The sequence below is a fragment of the Sorex araneus genome, chromosome 1, assembly GCF_027595985.1.
Source record: "Sorex araneus isolate mSorAra2 chromosome 1, mSorAra2.pri, whole genome shotgun sequence".
In the NCBI taxonomy this organism is placed as follows: domain Eukaryota; kingdom Metazoa; phylum Chordata; class Mammalia; order Eulipotyphla; family Soricidae; genus Sorex; species Sorex araneus.
The window spans coordinates 379365188-379384559 of record NC_073302.1 but is presented as its reverse complement, the minus strand read 5'-3'; the positions used below and the strand labels follow the sequence as shown (position 1 = coordinate 379384559).

The 19372-nt window shown below is 38.9% G+C and overlaps 1 protein-coding gene across 2 annotated transcripts in view; it reads right to left on the bottom strand.

Annotated features, from left to right (window-relative positions):
• The window catches only part of THSD7A (thrombospondin type 1 domain containing 7A), a 465946-nt gene that overhangs the window by 5693 nt on the left and 440881 nt on the right, over positions 1-19372 (bottom strand). Inside the window, exons 22-26 of one of the 2 annotated variants that reach the window (XM_055121051.1) lie at positions 17030-17203; positions 12511-12606; positions 3454-3536; positions 2903-3113; positions 492-579 (exon numbers count right to left, since the gene is read on the bottom strand). In XM_055121051.1, coding sequence (XP_054977026.1) covers positions 492-579; positions 2903-3113; positions 3454-3536; positions 12511-12606; positions 17030-17203 — 652 coding nt within the window. The remainder of the gene's footprint in view (positions 1-491; positions 580-2902; positions 3114-3453; positions 3537-12510; positions 12607-17029; positions 17204-19372) is intronic. The other variant, XM_055121083.1, reaches the window with a different exon arrangement.

Below are 19372 nucleotides of genomic sequence, written 5' to 3'. Positions count from 1 at the left end.
GTAAATTGGAATTTACCTAATACTAACCCAAATGAAATTTCCCTAATATGATGGAAAACATACCATAATCATTTATATTTGGCCAGAAGCTATTATAAGTAATCCATTAATTTGCAAGCATGCATTTTAAAGGAGAGCTGAAAAAGATTAGGTATTACCATAACACCTTCCTCCAGTAATTCAACATAAAATTCTGCTACTGACCATTAATATACAAATCAATATTCTATTGCATAACCCAGAACATAAAGCAGAAGATGAACTAGAGCTGCTCTAGCTTATCTACAGAAATTAAAGGGCTCCAGTTTGGTGGGTCTTAGATTAAGACTAAATTAATATTTATTTAGGGCTTTAGATGATCTTTTAATAAGCACAATGTATATTTTGGAGATAATCAGATTCTTTTCCCTGAGTTATGGTCCTTGAAAATTCTTCCTGGGAAACAGAAAGCTTATATATACCCTTAGACTTTGAAATATTTAAACACTCACCAAGCTAGATAAATCATGGAGACAACAAAGATGAGTAACACAAATGCCCCAGCTGCTACACCGTAAACCCAGGTCTTTAGTCTCCCATCTAAGAAGAATGGATATTAGTCATTAATTTATATTAGTCTGGTATACATGTGACACTATTTAACTATGACCAATGACCAAAGTCATATATAACAAAATCCTTTCAAACCTCAAAATGAATTATTGCTTAGGCACAGTTAATGATTAATGCAAAGCTGCTGCTGTATGTTAGAAGATGTTTCATTAAAGCTATCTTTACAACTTAAGTTCAACTTTCAATTTAGAATTCATAAATTTCTATTTGTTGAGTCCCACTTTCAATCCAGTATCTGAAATGCTACATAAGTATCTTCTTATTTTTATTTCATTTTAAGAAAGACCATGTTAAGAAGAAAGATAATTTAATTTCAGGATATTCTATAAGCGACAATTGATATACACCAGAATTTACACATAAATTTAATTATTTTAACATATTTCCAGATAGTGACTATATTTAACATTTTAGAATTACATTAACTTGTAGTGTGCTTTAAAATTTATCTAACAATGTCATTTGCAAAAAATGCAAATTTTATTAACATATAAGAGGATTTCTAAATTTAAAAAGTCTACAGTAGGTAATCAGACATTATGGACTTTTGTAATATGCTTTTCTCGTCTATTTTTAACTTCTCAGTTGTATATTTTGAATAAACTTAAGATATTACTAATGACTTTGCTTAAAAGTTTGTTTCTCATATCAACATATTTTATGATACATATATACAAATAAATGCATGAGTGTTAAAATGATAGATATGGCATATTGACCTCACTGGGTTTGAAAGGTATCAAAAGCAAATCAGTACTATGCAGACTTTTCTTTGCTTCCTAGACCTGATCTATTCAGGGGTTCAATTTTCATTTGCTGGAAATAAATTAATATACTAAATATCCTATTTTTCACTTCTAAATAATTATAAAATGTGAGGTTTGTTTAAAATCAAAACAATTGTTACACTATTGGGTTTTATTTCCTAAATGCTCTTTAGCAATTTTTTTCAAAAACTAAGAAAACAGATTTAAAAATATACGCATAGTCCATGTGCCATTTAAATATCTATTTTAGGTAAACTATATATAGTAAATTAAAATGAAAATATATCTTGTAAAACCAGGTCTTCTTGTGTTCTGGTCAAGATTAATATTGCTACTGTCATTTTCTGGTCCACTGTCTTGAATACTTGGCAAAGTTTCCCACATTTGCGCAGACAAATCAGTTTTGCTAAATAAATTGTATTTTCTGCGGAAAACTCAACCAAGGCAAGAAAAAGGTGGTTCAATGTGAATAGTCCAAAATATTGAAAATAATTTTTAATTAAAAATCCTGAGTAAATCCTTGATAAAGGCAAAATGTTCAACATAAGACATTAAAAACAAAGATGTAATCTCTATATAAATTCCTTCTTTTCCTCATGTTTCTAGTGGAGTTATATAGCATTTTAAGAATCAGAAGGATAGTACAGCAGGTAAGGCATTTGTCTTGCATGCTGCTCACCGGGGTTCAATCTCTGGCATCCCATATGGTCCCTTACCTTACCTGAAGATTATCTTGATTATGATACACATTGTGAGACCAAATGACATGCTCTTAGTAGCTTACATCCCTTGTAGCACATGTTCAAGCACTAGCTTAGTGTTTGGGATGAATGTACTGCTAAACACAACTGGAGAACATGTCAGAGTAGAGTATACCATTTTATCAGGCCTGGAAGCTTTCGTTTCTATAAGTTTCAAGTCCTTACAAAACATATTAAGAGCTGTCTATAATATTTATTGTAAGAGTCTGAATCATTTTCAGGTTTAGTTTTCCCATCCGGACACGAAGCCTCTATACCTGCTCCTGTGTAATTGTGCTAATATAGATCACCAAGTATTACTCTAGAGGTGATTACTCTAAAAAGTTGACTTAAATTGTCTAATAAGCAAGTGCCAAGTTATTACCACCGGTGATAAAATGATAAATTCTCAAGTGTTTCTACAGTGTGACTTGCACCATTTTCCAATGACAACATGCTTTTCCTTTTAATTCTTATTTTCATTAATAGCTTTCTTTGCTCAATGTGAAAAGTGTAAGAAAATTTAAGACTGAGACTGAAGTATGATCTATACATTTTTATCTCAGAAATAATTTTATTTATTTTTAATTTTTTCCTTCAAGTAATTTCTTTTTATCTGAAAAGAGTGAAAAAATGCAAAAAATATGGCAGTATAAGTTTCAATAATTACAGATGAAACAAGATTTCATAGGAAAATACTTGCTCAATTGTAATCATTTGGCATTGGTTAAATCTGTAACTAAAGAATGAGACATCAGTGCTGTTTGTGCCTGGTCATTTCACCTGCTCCAAAGGGCTGTAGAAACCAGGTCCTTCCCCGTCCTGCTGGGTTACTGGAGGATTGGGTTGGATGCACTGCCCGACTTGTTTTCACATCTCCTCTTTTGTCCTCTACAGTGGGTATCACCACCACAGGGATAAGAGTGCACTGCTCCAGTGTTCCATTAGAAGACATGACTTCAGTATATCCTTCTTCACAACTGCATGTCCTCGCCTGCAAGAGAACAAGATTTATACTGTGCACACAAGGAGATGTTTAAAAACACGAAATATCTGAATTGAGGTGCAGGCTTGTAAGCAGTGGCATTTGGGAGAAACTTCTGGTACAGAATTGGCATCTTAACTATATAAAACTGGAACACACTTTATGTATTGCAACAAACTTACTTTTAACAGAAGCAAGAATATTCAGTCTAAAAAAAATATTCCTAAAGGATCTAAAGGAAGAATTTTATGCCTTAAAGACATGCTTTTTGGGGGGAATGGATTGCATAAGAGGTAGAGGGTTAAAAACAATGAAGCTGGTTTATCTACCCTAATGAAGTCACACTTACCTCGCTACACTGTGAGTGGGGTTGGCTACATGGTGGGTTACAAGACCTATCGGCATCAGGCTGGCGCACTACCAAGCAGCCCCCTGTAGAATAGAAAATCACATTTTAACCAGTAGCAACTCTTGCAATGATAAACACACACTGTGGTTATAGACGAGTCTTTTAATCGTGAATTCAACCTTTTGGGTTTGGGAATACCACATATTTTTCTGAAAGCAGTTGATTGTGAAGTATTTGGTTAATTTTAACCACCCTATTTATCCAGGGAAACAATCCAGTATCTAAATTTAGTAGGTCTTCAGTTTATTTAGCTGCTACTTGCTCAAAAATTTTAACTATTAATGTGGCATGGTTTAAGGTTAAAAGACAATTCAGGAGAACAATTTTAATTTTTGGATTTTTATAGTTTTCAGTCCTTTTCCCTGTGATATCATATCAGACCTATAACTATTACATAAATAATGCACGTTTTTTTTAGAATGCCACTATTCTACTGATTAAAATTTGGAGGGTATAGGAAGTTATTTAGTGGTGTGTTGGAATTATTGTTTTGATATTGTAGTTCTCTATCAACCTTCCTTATTAAGCATGGTATTAAGTGTGTCTACATAGTTATATGTGAAATTTTAAGACAGGAAGAACTATAAAGAAAATATTCTTTCTTTGACTATAAAGAACTTATAGTTTCAAACTATAATGTACACTTTTATTAAAGTAATTCTTATATGAAATTATAATCTTCTGGAACTTTAAGGAGTATAATTTTGCCTTCTCTCTCAAAATTTGTCTACAGGTTGTTTATTCGAGTCATCCTGGATAGGATTGGCAGGACACCAGATGAAGGACAACCATGCGAGCAAGCCGAGTTCCAAAAAGGATTCAGTAACAGACTATAAGACTAACACCCAAGAATAGTAGAAATAAGTACCAGGAGGTTGTCTCCATGGCTTGGAGGCTGGTCTCTCATTTTGGGCAACTCAGAGAAGGGAACACCAAGTAAAATGTGATTGGAGGTCATGTGGGGGAAAGATGATGCGGGCCCAATATAGACTAGAGACTGAACACAATGGCCACTCAACACCTTTACTGCAAACCACAACACCTAATCAGAAAGAGAGAACAAAAGGGAATACCCTGCCATAGTGGCAGTGTGGGGTGGGGGGAGACGGGACTGGGGAGGGGGGAGAGGGATGTTGGGTTTACTTTTGGTAGAGAATGGGCACTGGTGAAGGGATGGGTTATCAAACTTTGTAAGGGAGAAACATGAGCACAAAAATGTATAAATCTGTAACTGTACCCTCACGTTGACTCACTAATTAAAAATAAAATATTAAATTAAAAAAAAAGGATTCAGTATAATCAACCATATCTACATAATGACCAAGCTTATTGAGGTTTTGCAAGAGTTCAAGATGCTGTTCTGCCTAACATTCATCAATTTAAAGAAGGCCTTTGCTTCTATTGAGACTGAAGCGGTCATTGAAACCCTAGCCAAACAGGGCATTCAAACTCAGTACATCAAGATCCTCTGCAAGCTGTACTACGATTCACCACCAGGACCTCACCATTCTACAAGGAAGTGATTATTGACGTAAAGAGAGGGGTTCGGCAGGGTGAACCAAAACTCTTCAGTGCCACCCTCGAGAATATCATGCAATGACTGGAATGGGAAGGAATGGGAAGGAATAGGGATAGATAACAACTTCACCACCTCTGCTTCACTGATGACATCATTCTAATAACACCAAATATCAGCCAAGGGGCACAAATACTGGCCGACTTCGACCGTGAGTGTGGAAAGGTCGGACTGCAGCTGAATCTCATGAAGACAATGTTCATGAGAAATGGACTTGTTCCTGACATTCCACTTGCTCTCAATGAAATGGACATCTCCAATGCAGCAGTTGTGTGTACATAGGTCGAGAACTCAACATGACAAAGGACTTGGCACCAGATGCATAGGAGAAGAGCGGCATGAAACACCTTCAAGAGTGTAGAAGAAGTTGTTAAGAGATCAAAGAACCTTCGACTCTGGGCACATCTTTTTGACTCCACCATTCTTCCTACAATAACAAATGTCTCAGAGACCTGGGCCATACAAAAATAGGACGAGAACACTATTCAGGTATCCCAAAGAGGAATCAAAAGAGCTATGCTTGGAGTATCATGTTTCACTCAAGTGAGATAAAGAATCCGGAGTTCCAACCTTCGTTGACAATCAAGAATCAGGGACACTGTCTTATTTGCCAAGATGTCAAAAATCAGATGGGCGGGACACGTAATGCGATTTAGAGATGACCGCTGGACTAGAGCTGTTACCGACAGGATTCCACAGGACGTCAAAAGATCGCATGGCCGCCCACCTATGAGATGGTCAGACTTCTTTGTCAAAACCCTGAAGGAACAGTTTGAGGCTCTTCATGTTCCTGGAGCGAGCAGATACCATTGGGCTACACTAGCACACAATGGGGATGGATAGAGACGTTACTGTTGCCTACTCATCAAATCAATGAGCAACGGGATGACAAATGATACAAGTGATACAAAAATTCATAGAAAAATTGTGACAGAAAAGTTTTAGTCCTTGCAAGAACTTTACAGCTAAATGGTCACAGATGAAGTGGCAAATGAATGGGATGGCTACTAGCCTCTTCAGTTGACCCACCTAACCTGGTTCAGGACACAGAGATAAGCTCAGCAGCAGCTGAAGTTGGAGGCCAGCTTAGTACTCAGAGTTCCTATCTTGTCACCTCCTGCCCCCTCGTGATTATCTCTGCCTGCAAAGAAAAGGAAGAGGAGGCTACCAGCTTTCATATTTGGGGCATGCCCAGCCTAGGCCTGGAGCCAATAAGAGCAGGTGTTCAAGGATTGGCTTGAGGGCCTCCATCTTGCCCTGTATGTCAGAATTATCCCCGCCCACTAAATGGAAAATAAAGTTGAAGGCTACTAGCCACTCCAGATAGGTTCTGCCCATTGCTGGTCCAGGACACTTGAGGCAAGTTCAGGAGCAGCAGGTATCAGGGCCAGCTTGGTACTCGGGTTCACCATCCTGCCCTTCCAAGCCAGGATTATGACTGTGGCAGAGTGGAAAAGGAAGGGGAAGGCAAATAGCAACCCTGGTTAGACCTTGACCAATAGTTTAACCCTGTGCAGGATACTGAGGCAAGATCAGTACCAGCCCCGGTCCAGGACACTGGGAGTCCTGTGGAATGTCAAAGTCTGGCTTGGTATTTACAGTCACCATCTTGTCACCACCAGATCAGGATTAATCTGGTCCACAAAGTAGAAAAGGAAGTTTAAGGCTACTGGCATCTCAGTATGGCCCTGCCCAATGCCAATTCTGGACACTGAGGTAAATCCAACAGCGGCTGGTATCCACCATCTTGGACTCAGAGGTCTGTATTGTCCTGTCTCATGAAGTAGAAAAGGGAGGGGAAGGAAACTGGCCATCTCTTCTTGGCCCTGCCTAGCCTGAGTCTAGGACACTGACACAAACTGAGTAGAAACAAGCACTGTGGGTCACGTGGTACTCAGGGTCTCCATCTTGGTCTTCCTTAGCACTCCTCTCCCCCCTGGTCAGTATTATCTCTGCCCACAAAGTAGAAAAGGAAGAGGAAGGCTATTCATCCTGCCTTCATCCTGCACAGCCGTGGTCCAGAAATCAAAGGCTAGCTCAGTAGTAGCAGGCTCGGTACTCAGAGTTGCCATCTTAACCCCACTCCCTAGGTCAGGAGTATCCTTTCCTGCAAACTGGAAAAGAAAGGGAAAGGCTACTGGCCATCATGGCTTGGTTTCACTCAACCCCTTTCCAAGACACTGAGGCAAGCCCACTAGCAGCTGGAGTTGCAGATCAGCTTGGTACTCAGGATCACACTCTCCCCTCCCCCAGGTCAGGAAGATCCCTACTTTTAATTTTTTTTTTTTTTTGCTTTTTGGGTCACACCTGGCGACGCACAGGGGTCACTCCTGGCTCTGCACTCAGGAATCACCCCTGGCCGTGCTCAGGGGACCATATGGGATGCTGGGATTCGAACCCGGGTTGGCCGCGTGCAAGGCAAACGCCCTACCCACTGTGCTATCGCTCCAGCTCCAAGATCCCTACTTTTAAAGTGGACAAGGAAGGGAAAGATCACTCCAGATTGGCCTGCCCTGGTTTAGGCGACTGAGGCTAGTCCAGTAGCAGTTTATGTCGGGATTACTAGGAACTCAGGGGCGGATCTTGTCCCTAACAGCTCGGGATTATTCCTAAATGGAAAGTAGAAAAGCAAGGGGGAAAACTGCTAGCCACTGACCCTTGGCCATACCCATATTAGGTCCAGGATACTGAGGTGAGCCAAGTAGCACCTGGTGTTAGAGGCCAGTTTGATACTTGCTGCCCACCCCTGTACCCCTTTGACACAGTCAGGATTTTCCAGCATCGGTGAATTAGAAAAGGAAGGTAAGGTCTAGTAGCCATTCTGGCTTGGTCCTGCCCAGCACAATTCAAGATTACTGAGGTAAAGCCCTAGTGGGAGCTGAACTGGGGGTTGGCCTGGTCTTCAGGTCACCGTTTTGCCCTTCTCAGGATAATCCCTTTCTAGAAAGTGGAAAAGGAAGGGGAAGAGTACCAGCCACCACAGTTTGACTCTGCCCAGCTCTAGTCCAGGACACTGAAGTCAGACAAGTAGTAGTCATCTTTGGGGCCAGATTGATGCTCGGTGTCACCACCTTGCCTACCCATGTCAGTATTATCCTGGATGCAAAGAGGAAAAGGACTGGAAAGACTACTTGCCATCTCAGCTTGGTCCATCCCAGTCCCACTCCAGGAAATGGACACTCTCCCAGTAGCAGCTGGTGTCCAGGGCTGGCTTGGTATTCAGGATCACCATTTAACCCCCCTCCCCAGCCCCCAGGTTGGGATTATCCATGCTCACTAAGTGGAAAAGGAAGGGAAGTGGAGAGCTACTAGACCTCAGCTTGGCTTGGCCAGACCATGGTCTAGGACACGGAGACAAGTCTAGTGGCAGTTGGCATCAGGGCCAGCTTGGTACTCAGAGTCTCCATCTTGCTCCACCAGTCCACGAAATAGAAAATGAAAGTTAAACTACTAGCTGCCCCACTTTGGCCTTGCCCAGCCCCAGACTGGGACACTGAGATGTCCCAGAAGCAGTTGGCATCCAGAGCTAGTTTGATGCTCAGGTCTGCTATCTTCCACCCCAAGGACAAAGTTATCTCTTCCCATGTAGTTGAAAAGGAAGGGGAAGACTATTGGCCACTCCTTCTTGGCTATGTTTAGTCTAGGATCATAACACTGATGCGAACCAAGTAGAAGCAGAGGTCAGGGGCTACGTGTTACCCAGGGTCGCCGTCTTGCCCTCCCAGGTCAGTATTTTCCCTTCCCATTAAGTAGAAAAGGAAGAGGAAGTTTATGAGAAAACCTGACTTTGCCCTTCCCAGCCCTATCAGGAAACTGAGGTGACTAAGTAGCAGTTGGAAACTGGGGCTTGTTTGGTACTCAGGGTCCCAGTTTTGGTTCCCTCGCCCCCACCACAGGTGAGGATTATCCCTTCCTGCAAAGTGGAAAAGGAAGGGAAAAGGTACTAGCCATCCCAGCTTGGCCCTGCCCAACCAATGTCCAGGACACTGAGGCAAGCTCTGTAGGAGCCCGCTTTGGAGTCAATATAGTATACTATACATAATATCACTGTCATTGTCATCCCGTTGCTCATCGATTTGCTCGAGTGGGCACCAGTACTTGCCATAGAGTTAGGCAAGAAAAACAGAACAAGAACATCCTGATAAAAAAAAAAAGGCAGGCTCACCCAAGGACGGTAGATACAAGGGCCAGGGGGATTGTCCCATAGCTGGAAGACTGCTTCATGAGCAGAGGGGAGGAGGCAGATGGAATAGAGAAGGGATCACTAAGAAAATGATGGCTGGAGGAACTAGTTGGAATGGGAGATGCATGCCGAAAGTAGATAATGGACCAAACATGATGACCTCTCAGTGTCTGTGTTGCAAGCTATAACACCCAAAAGTAGAGAGTATGGGGAATATTGTCTGCCTTAGAGGCAGGGGGAGGGTGGGAAAGGGGGGGTATACCAGGATATTGGTGGTGGGGAATATGCACTGGTGGAGGGATGGGTGTTTGATCATTGTGAGATTGTAACCCAAACACGAAAGCTTGTAACTATCTCACGGTGATTCAATAAAATTTTAAAAATTAAAAAAAAAACCCAAATTCAGGCTCTTACTATTTGCACATGACATACTATATTTAGAAAATCCTAGACACTCACAAAAGAGTGGAGTCTCTTCTCACTCCTAGGATAAATGGATTTGTATAGTAAAGTGGCAGGCAACAAAACTAATATGCAAAGTCCATGGAGTTCCTATATACAAATAACTAAAAGAGAAGATATTAAAAATTTCCATTCACAATAGTGGCTCAAAATCAAGTACTTCTGAATCAGCTTAGTTAAAGGGGTGAAAGACCTAAACAAAGAAGGCTACAAAATGCTACTTCAAGAAATAAAAGAGGACATGAGTAAATGAAAACACAACTCTTGATCATGGATTAGGAGGATTCATATCATTAAAATGGTAATACTCCGCGAAGCATTGTACAGATTCAATGTAGTTCTTATAAGGATACTCATATCACCTTTCAAAGAAACAGATCAAACAATCTTGAAGTTCATATGGAGCAATAAACACCCCCTGAATAGTTAAAGCTATCCTTGGAAGAATGAAGATAAGAAAAATATCCTTTTCCAACTTCAAATTGTACTACAGTGGTAGTAATTAAAATAGCATGGTATTGTAATAAAAACAGACCCTTAGACCAATGAAATAGAGTTGAATATATATCTTAGGATATATATATATATATATATACATATATACATATATATATGGTTGGTCAGTGGTGTTTCACCCTTGAAGATGACTTCAGCTTTTTTGAAGATGACTTTAGCTTTAGTGTCATGGAGGGTTCTGTCTATTTTTTATTCTCTGTACCTAATGGATTCAGGTCTGATACGGAGGTCTTTGTATGATTCAATGATTGTAGCCTCCAATCACTGGGAAAGAAAAGTAAGGAGAGGCTGCTAAAATCTCAGGGCTGAGAGGAAGGGAGACCTTACTGGTGCCTGTTTGAGTAAATTGATGAACAACGGGATGACAGTGATACAATGAATGACAGTGATGAAATACTCGAAGACAATAGGAATGAAGGCCAAGGAAGATGAATATGGTAGGAAACTTGCCATATGTTGGGTTGGGGGAGTGCAGTTAGGACAGAGAAGGGACCACTACAATAATGATGATTGTAAATGATCATTTTGAACAAGAACTTAGTGCTGAAAGGAGGTGTTGTAGTGTGTGTGTGTGTGTGTGTGTGTGTGTATATATATATATATATATATATATGTATGTATATATATGACCTTTCAGTAACTTTATTGCAAACCACAGTGCCTAAGAGGAGAGAGAGAGACAAAGAGGGAGGGAAGAAGGGAGAGAGAGAGAGAGAGAGAGAGAGAGAGAGAGAGAGAGAGAGAGAGAGAGAGAGAGAGAGAGAGAGAGAGAAGGAGAGAGACAGAGGGAGAGGGAGGGGAAGAGGGAGACAGAAAGGGAAGAAGAGAGAGAGAGGGAGAGGGAAAGAGAGGGAGAGAGAGAGAAGTGTCTGCTATAGAGGCAGGCTGGTAAGTAAACTGGGGACACTGATGGTAGGAAATGTACACTGCTAAAGGGATGGTTGTTGGAACATTCCAGGACTGCTACCTAATTATTAACAATTTTGCAACTTTGTTAATTGTGTATCTCCTGGTGATTCAACTAAAAAAAAAACCCTCATCTTGTCTAATACTTGGGGAAATAAAGCATATAGAGTTTATCACAAGTAGTTTGCACACTATCATTTTGGTGTTGAATAGTATTAGAAAGATACATACAGATACTTTATTGAAATGCAATGGAAAGTATGATTTCTACAAGTTAAGTTTTAAAATGTTTGACTTTCCTTTTTATTGGAAAATAGCCTCAATGGCAATGATAAAATAACCGTAAAAGAAAAAAGCAGAAAACGTTCAATCTGATGAAAATGAATGAACATTACTCAGAAATTTCCAAATGAACATTACTTTTTCACCCCATAGGAGAGTTAAAATAATATTAGGCAGACTCCACCTAGGTCTCCCTAAAGAATTAAATGTCACTAGTAATACTATTATGCATATTATTGTTTTTCAGACCTACACAAATCAATTTTTCAAGGAGATACATTAAAGTTTTGAGTTCTGAGCTTACGGTTGATATTCTGGGTTTGACTGTAGTTTCATTCTGGGAAAATCTCAGGGTGACAATTTTCTTCCACTTACAAAAGGAGATAAATAATTTCTATAACAAATATGTATGATTATAAGTATTTTATGGCAATGTGGCTGCCCGACATCTGGTAAACTCTTGGTAACTTGCTCTCCCTCTTGGAGAGCCTGGCAAGCTACCAAGAGTTTACTGCCTGCATGGGAGAGCTTGGCAAGCTCCCTGTGGCATATTCATATGCCAAATACAGTAACAATGATGGATCTCATTCCCTTGACCCTGAAGAGCCTCTAATGCAGCACTGTTGGGAAGGATGAGTAAAGAGAGGCTGCTAAAATCTTAGGGCTAGGATGAATGGGCGTTACTGGGCCCGCTTGAGCAAATTAACGATCAACAGGATGACAGCAATACAGTGATAGTGATACAAAAGGATCTTAGAGACCCCTCCCATACTGGGCTTATATAAAGAAAGTCTCTTATAATTTATTAGAGTTAGACCAAAATATAGTCAAATATATCTTACCAACAATGTCTAAAATTGATGAGGGAAATTTGAAAAATGAATAAAATAATTTGCTTTTGGTTAATAGACATGTGAACAGCCTGGGTGTTCAGAATTTCCAACTGTGTATTGAATAGAGAATGAATATATTTTTCTTAATCTAATTAAGAAAAATATTAAGTATTTTCTTAATCTAATTGCATATGCATTACAGGTAGCCTTGTAAAGAAAAAGGTGAAATTAGGAATTACCTGTCACATTCACACCATCTGACCTTTGACACCAGACTGTTCGGGAAGAGCCTTTCCAAGCACTGGCCATCCACTTATACTCATAACACTGTCCATCTGCAGGGATAAAGATCAACAGATTCATTCTGTTTCCATCAGAGCAAGTAGAGGTATAGTGATTAACAAAATAGTTAATTATTTTTTTCATTATACTCTATTGGAATGGAGAGATAGTGCAGCTGACCCAAGTTCTATTCCTCCGTTCCTTTCGGAGAGCCCAGCAAGCTACGAGAGTATCCCGCCCACATGGCAGAGCCTGGCAAGCTACCTGTGACGAATTCGATATGCCAAACACAGTAACAACAAGTCTCACAATGGAGACGCTACTGGTGCCTGCTTGAGCAAATCGATGAACAACGGGACGACAGTGCTATGGTATATTATATTAATCTTTGTTTTTGGTCACACTAGGTGGCACTCAGAGTCTACTTCTGACTCCTTGTTCAGGGGTGGCACCTACTGGCACTTAGGAGACCATGTGGTGCTGAGGATTAAACCCAGGCCTCCTGATGGCCAAAACAGGCACCCCACTCTATTGAGAAAATCTTCAGTCCCTAATAAACTATTTTAAAACAATTAAGAAATGCTAAGAAGTCTATTCCAAATAACTCAAACATCAGTTGTCATGAAGTTGCCAGAGTGATACTACAAAGTTCCAAGTATACATTTAAATCCCAACTTATTTTCCATGTCTGCTCTCATATGATACAATGTAAATCTGAATTTATTATTTTTTTTTGCTGTTAAATTATTATGAAATATTAGACATACAGACAAGGATAGAGAAGAGAATAACTTAAAAAAACTTTTAATTGGTACACAATTTAATTTAGATAATATTTTGTTTGATTTTGGGCCACAACAAGCAGTCCTTAGGGTTTACTCCTTGCTTTGTTCTCAGGGATAACTCCTGCCAATGCTTCAGACACTGGGCAGGGTAACAAGACCCAAACCCAAGTTGGCAGTGTGCAAGGCAAATACTCACTGCACTATCTCATTGGCCCTTCACCATCACATATTTTTAACATATATAATGCTTGGTGTGCTACATTTTCCCATGGCGTTTTTCCTAATTTTCCAATAATAGTTACTATTAGGAATCTGTCTACCAGCAGTGATTAGGGTTACTACTAACCAAAATGTCAAAAATGTAATTGTCAAATGATATATTTTTGCCATCTTTTAATTTTCATTGTTCGTATATAGGTAAAGTTTTCATGTCATTTTGTGTGTTTTTGGAGCCACACCAGGAGTGTGGTTTAGATCTGATCCTTTGCTCAGAGTCCCAGTGGTGCTCAGGGGACCATATGTGTTTGGTACCACACTCAGATCAACAGCATGCAAGGCAAGTGCCCTATCCACTGTACTATCTCTCTATCCCCCTAATTACCAAAGCTATTAAACAGTAACCGATATCTTTGGGGGGCATTTAGATTTCTCTTTATCAAACTACTTATTTTATATGAGTTCTAATTTCACTTATACTTTTGCCATTTCTCTTGAACCATGGGATTCTTATGAACTTCCTTTTTCTCAACTTTCTCTTTTCCAATTTAGAAAGATAAACTTATTTCCGTATTTGTTGTAAGGAAGGTTTGGTGGTAGTAAATTATCTTCATTTTTTGTTTTTCTGGGAAAGCCTTTATTTTCCCTTCCTATATCTGAAAGAGGATTTGCAGTTTGATTCTTTTCTGAGAGGTTTTAATTTGGGGTGGCTTAAATCTACACTTGGAAGTACTCAGGGCTTTCTTTTGGCTTTGTGCTCAGGGATTACTCCTGGAGGTGCTCCAAGGACCATACAGGGTATTGGTATCAAACCAAGGTTGGCAAAGTGCAATACACTTGCCTAAATTCCTGTACTACTTCTGTGAATTTTTATCTTTGTTTATTTAAAATACATTTTAACAGAACAAACATTGGTTTATAACACTATATAGAATATAGGTATACATTACTGTAAATCATCAGCTGTGTATACCAGTAGTTATCAACCACCAATCTGTGAACCTCTGCCTGCCCACACACGTAAACATGTAAATAGGCTGAAATCACTGGTGCACAGTCTACAAGGATGAAAGTCCTGTTACTATTATACTATATTAAGTTCATCACAAAAAGTTTAATCTCATTCTTCATCGTACATCACATGTCATCAGGTAAATACCTGTTTTTCCCTCTGCACTTTTGGCACCAGTTATTTGACATAGTCTACAAGTTTGTTTTCTTTTGAGTCTTTATGTACCACATACAAAGGAAGTCATTGTGCCCAGGAGGATGGCCAGGATAAAACCTATCCTGTTTTAGGACATACAGAATAGTTTGTTTCACTGTTATATTTGGTATGGTTTGAGTGGCATTGAATCAGACTCATAGGTTGTCTTTCATACATATTTGGTCTTCATTTTAGCATTGCCTTCACTCCTAGTGGGTTCGGGGACCACATGGGAAGCGGGGATCAACCTATATTGGCTACAAGGGCTTTGCTCTCTAGACTATCTCTCCACTTCAGTGCAATTGCCTGTATATGCAATGCTGCTCAGATATCAAGGATTATATGTGATTATATCTGCTTTTAGATATCAAAGATTACCTTTGCTACTCTGTGATACTTGGGAGCCTCCAGTGCAGCTCCAAGAATGCTTAGAGACAATGGGGTGCTAGGGATTGAATTAGTGTTGGCTGTATGCAAGGCAAGTGCCTTAACTCCTGTTCTCTCTCTTTAGACACCAATAACTTCTTCATATACTGTTAATACTTTAAAGTAAATCTTAAAATTAAGCCAAGTAAATCTTTTGACCTTATCTCATTTTTTTTTCTTAAAACAGTTCTAGATGTTCCTTTGAGTTAAATCCTTCTTTATTAATTTTAGGATCAGTTTTTCACACTACATTAACTCTATAATCACATCACATGATTTTTAAAAATATAAATTGGTATAAAATTAATGTTAAGATACTGAGTTTTTCACTTAAAAATGTCTATTTTACTGTTATTCAGTAGAATTTCACAATTTTTCCATATACACATAACAGAATTTTAAAAATTTCAACTTAATAGTCTATTACTAGTTTCAAATTAAGTTTTGTAGCTGAACCATGTTGAAAAAAGAGTAATAATTCATATATTGTTTCTCAATTATATCAGTATTCTTCTTACTTCCAAATATTTGTTCATTAATTCTCTTAAATTTTTTTCAATAGGATCCCAACCCAGTTGAAAGAAATAAGACAAATGACTGATGTTTACCGTATTGGTTGCATTTTATTTCTCTTTGGGTGTGTGTGTGTGTGTGTGTGTGTGTGCACATCCAGCAATGCTCTGAGGTTACTCCTGACTCTGCACTCAGGAATTTTACTCCTGGCGATGCTCAGCGGAACGACAGGATGCTGGGGATCAAGGTCTATCCCTGTACTATTGCTCCAGCTCTAATTCTTGTTCTTTTATGAAATAATTCACTTACAATTTTAAAGACTTCTAAAACTCTTTTCCCTCTTATGTAGGCATTTCAGTTTCTTTAGTTCTTTTCTAAATACTTTGCTGCATCCCAGGTGACATTTCACACACACACACACACACACACAGACGCACACACACACACACTGCAGGGGTGGGGGGGGAGTATGTTTTTTTATTTTTATATATCTATTGGGGATTTATTTTGTAATTGTGTTAATTTCTTAATTTTACTGTCATGTTTAGATGAAGAACTATTTCTGTCCTTGAGAGTAGTTTATTGTAACTTTTGACCTTTTTCTAGAGCTTAACCTATCCTGTTTTAAGACATACAGAATAGTTTGTTTCACTTCTATATTTGGCATGATTTGAGAGGCATTAAATCAGACTCATAGGTTGTCTTTCACACATATTTGGTCTTCATTCTAGCATTGCTTTCACTCCTGCTTTCAGGGACCACATGGGAAGTGTGGGCCAACCTATGTTGGCTACAAGGGCTTTGCCCTCTAGACTATCTCTCCAGCCCCCTCAGAGTAATTCTTATCAACATTTCCTGAGCATATAAAAATATCTTTTCACTATAAGTTTGCAAATTGGGGGGTTCGTTTTGGGGTCACATGCAACGGTGCTCAGCACTAACTCCTGGCTACATGCTCCTGGTGAAACTCAGGGAAAGTTATAGAGTGCCAAGGATAAAACCTGGTTCCTCTGCAAGCAAGCCTTACCTGCTGCATTATCTCTCCAGCCCAGAGTTTGTGATTTTTAGTTCAGTTACTGGTCTTAAATGAAATCTTAGTTGTTGTTTTTTTTAAACAAAACTTTAAAAAGAGCCTCCAATCCTTGGGAAAAATGAGTAAGGAGAGGCTGCTAAAATCTCAGGCTGGGATGAATGGAGAGTTACTGGTACCCACTGGAGTAAATTGGTGAACAACAGGATGACAATGATACAGTGATAACAAAACTCTAATGCTTTTGCTTACAAAAATATAGAGCAGATGAACAGAATCCCTGCACAATTAACACTTACCGTCACATGCTTTTGTTTCTAACACTTGCTCTGGGCAAAGATGTTGATTCTCGAGTTCCTGTATAATCACTGCTCTGGAACGAACCTGTATTCCACCAAAGCCTAAGTCTTCACCATTCACACATGTGAGCTGACACAGACTCCACGACGACCAGTCCTTCAGGTAACAGTCACCTAGAAGACACAGGTTTGGGATTTATACCTTGCCTTTAAAAACAGCCACCAGGCATTTTTTTTTTAATCCCACTGAACACTACTTTTAGATATACCATTATAACACATAAAATGCAGAGAAGCACTGATTTGTGAGTTAGTATAGAATTTATGTTTCATATATTTTTTTTTTCTGAGTGGATCTACTGGGTATAGACTTCAGTGCTTCCTTCAAGTTATTAAAAGCAGCACCTGGGGAGATAGCTCAAAGGGCTAGATTGCGTGCTTTCGTATGCGGGAGCCCCAGGATTGATCCCTGGCACAGCATGGCTCCCTGAAGCACTGCTGAGAATGAGCCAAAATAAAGAAATAAAAGATATAAAAATTAAAAGATGGCTTGAACTTGTCCATTATGACTCCCCTTCTCTTAAGAGAGGGAAAATATTTAATTGAAAGCCCCCACTGCTCCTGTTATGATCACTGTAATGAGGATTATTAAGCACTTGTTAGCCTTCAAAGTAAATTAAGTATACAGTCAACTTCTTGTCAAGGTATTCATAAATTCAAGAGTTTTAAGTTCAAGGCCCAGAAAACTGGCATTTATGTTTTATTCATTTCTTTCCAGAGGTGTAAGACTGTCAAGTGAACAGCTGCAAGAGAGGCAGTAATGCAAGTCAGTTCCTTTGTATTAAGCAAATTTAATACACTCAATTTGTATTAAAAATTCCCTTTAAGCTATTGAAGAATAATGATCATGTAGATGGAAGATAGTGATTTTTCACACTATGATTATATACCACAGTAGCCAACATCCAGATCAAGTGAAGTCCCTGTCATGATATATATGAAATTGTACCTACTTATATCTAAATTCTTTTATTAATTTATGTTAGATTGTGAGACAAATAATATTTTCAGATAACTATACTAATAATATCAGATACCTTTAGCATGAATAATTCATCTTGCTTTATATTATGTGATACAACTAGATTTCATAGTTTTAATTCGTGCATCCCTAAAGCTGTACTCTATTCTATGTAAAGTTTACCAAAATGTGAATACCCATCTTTACTGCTATAAATACTATTACAGACATTTTAGTGCAAATGGTTTGGTGAAATTTTATACAACATACTATTAGGTATATACCCAAAAGTGGAGCTTCTGGGCCAGAGTCTATCAAATATTCAACATCTTCAATAATTTTGATAAAATAAAGTATTTAATAAACTATACATATCCAGTCTTCTAGACTTACTGGTGCTTTTTAAAAAGGATATAGTAAATTATTATAGGCACAAACTTGTAAGGATAGGGCTGGAGTGATAGTACAGCAGGTAAGACACTTATCTTGCATGTGGCCAACCAGGATTTGACCCCTAGTGCCCTATGTGTGTGATCTCCCGAGTCCCTACAGGAATGATCCGGGAGCATAACTTTGTAAGGATTTCTTAGCACTTTAATTTAGTCATGGAGTGATAGCACAGCGAGTAGGACGTTTGCTTTGCACGCAGCTGACCCGGGTTCGATTCCTCCGCCCCTCTCAGAGATTCTGGCAAGCTACCAAGAGTATCTCGCCCAGACAGCAGAACCTGAAAAGCTACCCATGGCATATTTGATATGCCAAAAACAGTAACAACAAGTCTCACAATGGAGGTGTTACTGGTGCCCGCTGGAGCAAATTGGTGAGCAATGGGATGACAGTGATACAGTGACAATGATGTCACATAATATAAGACCAAGTGAATTATTCATGCCAAAGGTATCTGATATTAACATAAAGTTATTTGGAAATAAGGTTAATTAAAAAATACCCACTCTTTTGGGTTTAAGAGATGACCTAAAGAGCTAGAGTGTATGCCTGGCAGGCATAAGACTGGGTTTGAACCTTAGCACCACAAAGTAACTTGAACAAAGAGCTAGGAGTTATCACTAAGCACCACTGAATTTAGCATAAGACATACAAATAGAAAAACCCACCTAAAGGTTATTAAGGTTTATAAAGGTTACTAAATGCTTGATTAAGAAATCTGACTTATTAACAGACACATCTGATAGTAAAGTGATTTTTGAACCCCTGTATTATAGTGTGTCATTAAAATTAGCTAATATCATCCTGAAATACAGAAAATTCTAGCCAATTATAGAGATTTTTAAGTAAAAGAGTAACAACTTTTAAATAGTTTA